The 7221-nt window shown below is 43.5% G+C and overlaps 1 protein-coding gene across 1 annotated transcript; it reads left to right on the top strand.

Moving 5' to 3' along the window:
• Positions 1–376: 376 nt before the first annotated feature.
• Positions 377–1999, top strand: LOC125541601. Its single transcript, XM_048704965.1, has 3 exons — positions 377–639; positions 1333–1597; positions 1709–1999. The coding sequence occupies exons 1-3, from the start codon at positions 511–513 to the stop codon at positions 1723–1725; spliced, it is 411 nt and encodes a 136-aa protein (XP_048560922.1). The 5' UTR covers positions 377–510; the 3' UTR covers positions 1726–1999.
• The last annotated feature ends 5222 nt before the right edge of the window (positions 2000–7221 follow it).

Raw genomic sequence — 7221 nt, 5'->3', positions numbered from 1 at the left:
GTAGTCACGGGTATCTCTCTCTCTCTCTCTCTCTCTCTGAGCATCCGGGAACGGAGCATCGTTGTCGACGGGCGGCATGGACGAAAGAAAAAAAGGAAAAGAAGCACGGATCACGCGGGCCCCGCACGCGACTTATCCAACTGCACCGCGCGTCTATCTAGCCTCCCTCTCTCTCGTGCATGCACTTGTCGCCTCAGGACCGTTTGATCCGGTTATGGAACTAGTATGATTCTGGAACAACTACTCTGGACCATTGGATTGAAATCGGACACATGACGAGCGACCGACCATCTGTGCACAGCAACCAGCGTCAGTGTCAAGTCCCAAGCCGCCCGCGCCTTTAAAAGCCCGGCCGAGGGCTCGTCAATATCAGCACAACCGCAGCACCGCAGGTAGCAACTGAAACCTACGCCAGCTCAAGTCTATAGGGTGAGTCAGTGAGGAGAGCAGTAGCCAAATCTTCGAAGTACCTAGTTAGCTCTCCATCCTTCAGCTAGCCAAATCCCAGGCATGGACGGAAAGAAGAAGCCCACTGCTGCGACTGGGAGCTCCATCGTCGACGACCTCTTCGGCCCCAAGGACGGCGCCGCCTCCTCCTCCGCGGGCTACTTCAGCACCGTCTTCCCAACTCCATCCGGGGTATATATGCATCTTAATACTTTCCGGCTTAATCTTCGATCTTAATTTTGTGTGTGCGTTCGCCTTCAGTTCAAAATTTCTTTTCTGTCGAAAAAAGGGCGAACATGCATGTGTACAACGTCCCCGATTTGCTTACCTCTCACCCACACAAATTACTACTAGTTCCAAGTCCATCGTTTGCAAAAAAAATAATTAATTCCAATAGGCTTTCTTTCATTTTCTACCGGTTGAATATTAGTTTTAGAAAAAGATTTGATCAATTTCTTTACTAGAAAATGCATGGTCAAAGCATGGATTAAATAAATAAATCAGCATGGTACATGGATAATGCATATCGCTTCATGCGAGACGAAAGCACTTTTGTTTACATCAAACACGTGCGCATATAAACCACAGTACGTATATGTAGTATGTCACTTAATACTACACTAGCTAGTTAGTAATCTACTCATTAGTTTATCCTCATGCTGTCATGCATGCATGTACCTTTTTTTACATGCATGACGATGTGATCCAAAACAATGGACTGGTGGTGTTATACTTATATCGTCTACGGACTACGGTGCATATACTTCATGTACATAGTACTATCAGAGGAGCATTTGTTCGGCACGTGTGTGATATTTTTGGTTGCTTAATTGGTCAACCACGTACTTATTACGTGTGCATATATATATGTATTGGTAATGGCAGGCGACGGGGAAAGATGCGTCACTCCGGGCAGCAGCAGCAGCTGGGAATAAATCATCGTCGGCAGGGCATCAGCAGCAAGGAAAGCAGCACGGGGGGTCACCTGAGTCGCCTTACTTCGGCTCCTCTTCCGTCCACTATGGCGGCCGGGACTTCTACGCCGGCGCCGAATCTCAGCGGCAATATTCGGCCGCCGCTGCCGCACCGGCACCCAAGCACAAGGACGACGGCGACACGTCGGCAGCTACCCGGGGTGACTGGTGGCAAGGTCGGTCCATCTCAACCTACCTCCTACGTACACTCCCTTTCATAAAGTACTAGTAGTAGTACGTATTGACTGTCTCTACGTTTTGACTAACTGAACCCCTTTTTTCCCCAGGTTCCCTCTACTACTAGCACTAACAGGAAAAAGAGACTGGTGTGAGATGAGCGAGATATAAATAAAATGTACAGCTAGCTACCTCATAATAGCATGCTTCATCATCGTTATTTCACTGGGTGGAGAAGATGGTCGGTCCAGCGATCATCAGCTTAACTAATTAGTATTAAGCTACTGTTATGTTAGAGCTTGTGTGTGTCTACCTAGTTGGGACATGGGTCCTCTCATGTGTGTACTACTGTGCTCTTGTAATATGCCTTCTTCACACTAATATATGGTCGTGCGCTTGTATGTGTGTGCTATGGTTTTGCCTCTCCAACATCGAATTAGTCAGGCTTACTGAAAAAATCGAGCACACTGAATTCGTGCCTCCTTAGGCCTTGTTTGGCACACAGGGGTTGAACGGCTTTTAGTGGATTTTCCCCGTCGGGCTTGCAAGCCCCTAAAAGCCCATGTGAATCGTTTCGTGCACTGAGCATCAACCGAGCCAGCCCCGAATATCCTCTCGTATCCTCCCCGATCCACGGGGCTTTCCAACATCGAGGGGTACCTCGCGGCTCGCAGGCCTCGCGCAAGAGGGAGACGAGACGCAGTCGCAAGAACCAGGCGCAGCAGCCGTCTCCACCGCCGCCGACGCCGCCGCCGGACGCCTGCTTCCTCTTCTTCCTAGAGCAAGCTGGCCATCTCCCCTGAGGCACTCCTCCCCCCTTCCCCCATCTTCATCTAGGGTTTCTCAATATGGCCGCTGCCGATTGGTCCGTCGTTCGTATCGTAGTCCTCGACGAGCTCGCCAAGCACGTCGTCACTGAGAGCCACCACCGTTCCTCTCTCCTTTCCAGCACCACCAGCACTACCAAACAACAATTTTATGTGAAAGGGAATATTGGGGCTGGAGATGGGATGAAACGTAGGGGATTAGAGGGGATTGGTGAAGGGGAGGGATTCACCAAATCCCCCAAAATCCCCAGCCCCTGTGGGGCTTGAAAACCTCTGGTGCCAAACAAGGTCTTAGTGGGATTATTTCGTTGAAAGTCACAAATAGATTGTCTTATGTATGTATCTGCGTTTGTAGGTTATCAAATGTGGTTTCGTCCCCCCTTGTTTGGAATAATCTAAATTAAAACGACGCTTTACTTTCTCTGTCCTACTTAAAACTATGTTATGCATTAACTCAATCAAATCCTACCAAAACCATGTGTTCCATTAACAGAATCAAATCAACCAAATCTTACCTAAACTTTAACTAAATCAAAAAAATTCTTACTTTGCTCTACACATACCCACATCGAATGTAATCTTACCAAAATCTCAACTAAATCAAACCTTTTCTTCCCTTCCCCTATCCATACTCATATGAAATCAAACTTAGCAAAGATCTAGAATATGGTGTGTAACATATATGTCGAACATAATTGATGTACCATTAGAATATGCATGCCATGGTTGCAATGCATGGCCAATTAGCTAAATCATATTAAATAGCTACCTCATAATATGAATATACATTTTTTTACGATTGTTAAATTTTGGAGTTAATACCACCCCGCACACTCTACTTGGCCAAGCAATAGGTAAAATATCAAATTCAATCCCATAGGAGTTATATCTCAGCTATACGTAAATCCCACCCTCTCGTGGCAGTGCACGAAAAAATATACTCTCTCCATTCCTAAATATAGGGTGTGTAGTTTTTGGCACGGAAATTAAAGAACGTACGTGGAGGGAAATTTTTCACAAGTTTTGGGCGAGATTTCACCGACTAATTAACATGAGAAAATAGAGGAGCTTGCCTGATATAAGGAAATGTAATCAAATCCCTAAAAAAATATCCAAACGAGTGGTGCAACGCAATACACCTTAAATTTCAGATTTTTTTTCTCAAAAAACTATACACCTTATATCAAGGAACGGAGGGGGTATTTGATTTTGCGAACCAATCTGTAGTTGGATGGTTAGGAGGACAGTGGTATCCCCAACCCACCAGGGTTCAAGTCCTAGACTCGACATCGGTGCTCGCATCTTCCTAGATTTATTTCACGCCTTCCGGCGATGTGCGTTCAGTGGGTGGGGACGTTCCGTCATCTATGAAAGCGTTTAAAATGACTATGTCAACCTCAAGGTGTTGTGCCAGCTAAGTCTCTCGCGGGTGCTCATAGGAGTAGTAGGTTATGCAAGCATGTGTGCGTTCATAGGGGTGATCATATATGCTTATGGTGAATTTCACGTTCAACCCCATATTCGTAACAAGGCCGACAACTTCGCATGGACCCTTGTCGCCGTGTATGGGGCAGCCCAGGATTAGTTCAAGGCCGATTTTCTCCGTGAGTTGGTTAATCTGGCGAAAGATAATCCCTATCCCATTCTTATAGGTGGGGATTTCAATCTGCTTCGATTTCCAAATGAGAAAAGTCGCGGTAGGTTTGATAATCATTGGCCTTTCCTTTTCAACGTTGTCATTGACAGTCTTGATCTACATGAGGTGTCCATGATTGGAAGACAATTCACTTGGGAGAACAGTATTCCGAAACTGACATATGAGAAACTAGATCGCGTTTTAATGGATACCGACTAAGAAATATGAAACTAATTTTATCAGCATTCGAGCAACTCTTGGGTCTCAAGATCAATTTTCATAAAAGTGAATTGTTTTGCTTTGGTGACGCTCAAGATGAGGCCCACCTGTACGCTGAACTGTTCGGATGCGGGTTGGGCCAGTTTCCAATCACATATTTGGGGATACTGATACATTATCGGAGACTCACAAATGATGAATGGAGACACGTCGAGAAGAGACTGTAAAAAAGACTTAGCAGTTGGAAAGGTAAACTGCTATCTCTGGGTGGAAGATTGGTCCTCATAAATTCAGTACTAAGTAATATGGTACTATATATGGTCTCCTTCTTCCAGTTGCCAAAAGGAGTCTTATATAGATTGGATTATTTCTGATCAAGATTCTTTTGGCAAGGAGATAGCGAGAGGAAGAGATATTGACTGGCCAAATGGAGTGCGGTTTGCCGTCCCAAAGACCAAGGCGGGTTGGGCATTCATGATCCCGAGGTTAAGAATAGGGCCCTACTTGGCAAATGGTTGTTTAAATTACTGACGGAAGATGGTGTATGGAAAAGACTCTTAAGGAGGAAATATGCAGGTTCCAAGGCGGTATCTCAAGTGTACTGGAAGCCTGGGGATTCCCACTTTTGGGCGAGTCTAATGGCTATGAAGAAATATTTCTTCTGCTATGGATCATTCTCAATTAAGGATGGTTCGAAAATTAGATTCTGGGAAGAAAAGTGGCGAGGAGATGCCACACTCCAAGAACAATATCCGGTTCTATACAACATTGTGTACCACAAGGGTGATACTATTGTTATGGTAATGGAATCATTTATGCCAAATGTGACATTCAGAAGATATTTAATTGGACCCAGACTCCAATCGTGGAACATCCTGCTCCAACGGTTGTCCACGGTGCATTTGTCACATGGGTCTGACATTTTTCGATGGAACCTCCACGGGAATGGATAATTCTTAGTGGAGTCGATGTATAGAGCGTTAATCCAGTCTGATGTGCCAGTTGATACTAATAAGAAGATCTAGAAAATGAAGATGCTTCTTAAGAATAAAATCTTTGCATGGTATCTTTGTCGCGGAGTCATTCTTACTAAAGATAACCTTATTAAAAGGAATAGGCATGGAAGTACGCAATGTGTCTTTTGTCACCACGATAAGACAATAAAACATTTATTCTTCCAATGCAAATTGGCTCGTTCTATATGGTCAGTCATCGAAATAGCTTCTTCCTTGTATCCTCCTTGTAGTGTTTCTAATATATTTGGCAACTGGTTACATGTGATTGATCACAGAGTGTAATGCAAAGGTCGAGTGTAATGCTTAAACCTTTTAAGTAATAAAGCGCCCCTTTTTAGAAAAAAATGCGTTTGTATGAGCGTTTGCATATGTACCATGTTCAAATAAATGTGGTTTCAAATGGGACTAACTCTAACCAAACAGTAGCCCCAAAGAAGGTTTGCGATCCATCACAAGTTTCATAAGCACTGCCACACTGAAACAAATTGTTTCACTCTATGCAGACCTATTTGGAACTTGGAAGCATCAAAGCAACCGGAATGGGGGGAAAGCCTTGGCTATGCAAATATTTGGTATAATTTTTCCAAAATGACATTTCTTAGTGTTAAATCCCACATCTGATTTGGCCCTTCTACCAGGAAAAAAACACATTTGTCCTCTCTCCAAACGTATTTGCATTTTTGGCCGTCGGGCAGTTGTGCCACTTATTTTGACGCTTCTAAGAGGTTGTGGTGTCATCGCGTTGGGTTTTCCGAGTCGTACCATCCTTATTGGCGCACACTTTGTGATCTCACTCGCCAATGTATTAGACATATAATCGATGAGGCAGTACTCCCTGCGTCCGGTGAAAAGTGTACATATAGAAATTTTAGGACAAATTATGAAGTAAAGTAAAAAATGCATTGGAAAGATGCAAACCATCATCTCTCCTCTTTAATTATCCAACCCCAATGACCTATGTGCATGTAAAAATCAAGGAGACCATGTGTAGAATGCTATTGGTCTTGATTACCGTGTGATAAGAGAGAAGCAATTTTTTTCTACTTTAATGTGCATCTGGATGTATACTCTTTTGTGGACAAATTTTAGAGCCAAACGTACACTTTTCACCGGACGGAGGGAGTATGTGATATTAAGGGGCGTGGCTATTGGTAGGCAACTTCCCAACAAGCATTTGACAGTCAAATTCCGACAACCCCTATTTGCAAAGCTTCCACTTTTTGAGCTTCCACATTTGGCAACTTTAAAAAAAATACAATTTTTTCCAAAATAATTGTGGCCTAGCTTTTGTAATTGAAACTTTCTGGATTTGTAAACTTTTGAAGTTTCAACTTTTGAAATTTGAACTTCTCAGGAATTTTGAACTCTCAGTGTTTTGAACTTTCAAAATTATAGAAACTTTACACATGAAAACAAAGGCCTAGATCACATAGACCCCGCATAGGAAAGAGAAGGCATGAAATACATGTTATGGGCTTAAATGGTAAGTAGTGTTGTCCACATATTCCATATCATGGAGCCATGTAGCTACTCCATTGTCATGCAAGCCGCTAAGAATGACACAACTCCAAAACCGCCAAGGGAGATGGAGCCGTGCTATCTCAAAAGCGCCAAGTAAGTGGCATAACTACCCCTAGATCAGATATGCAATTAGATTTTGAGAGGGGCTAAATGTGGGATTAAGCGCTAAGGCTGGCCATAGTGGGGGTAACGTAAGTAGTATCATGTACTTGGGACTCGCATACATGCTTATGTGGCATGCAATTAAAGAAGAGCGAGATGGTTATATAACATAGGTAGATACCGTAACATAATAAATGTGGTGCTACTATGTGTCATGCATGGCAATAAATGAGACCACTTATGATACTAATCTATGATACTATGCAATATAAAGGTACTAACATAGACTAGTAACATATGCA

Source organism: Triticum urartu, chromosome 2 (genome assembly GCF_003073215.2).
Source record: "Triticum urartu cultivar G1812 chromosome 2, Tu2.1, whole genome shotgun sequence".
NCBI classification, from domain to species: domain Eukaryota; kingdom Viridiplantae; phylum Streptophyta; class Magnoliopsida; order Poales; family Poaceae; genus Triticum; species Triticum urartu.
This window is presented reverse-complemented; position numbering and strand designations above follow the sequence as displayed.

What these genes read in the sequence shown, in the direction of transcription:
- LOC125541601 (XM_048704965.1), top strand. Translation starts at nt 511, where the DNA reads ATGGACGGAAAGAAGAAGCCCACTGCTGCGACTGGGAGCTCCATCGTC. An exon ending in TCTTCCCAACTCCATCCGGG is followed by an intron (nt 640 to 1,332) that starts GTATATATGCAT and finishes TGGTAATGGCAG; the next exon opens with GCGACGGGGAAAGATGCGTC.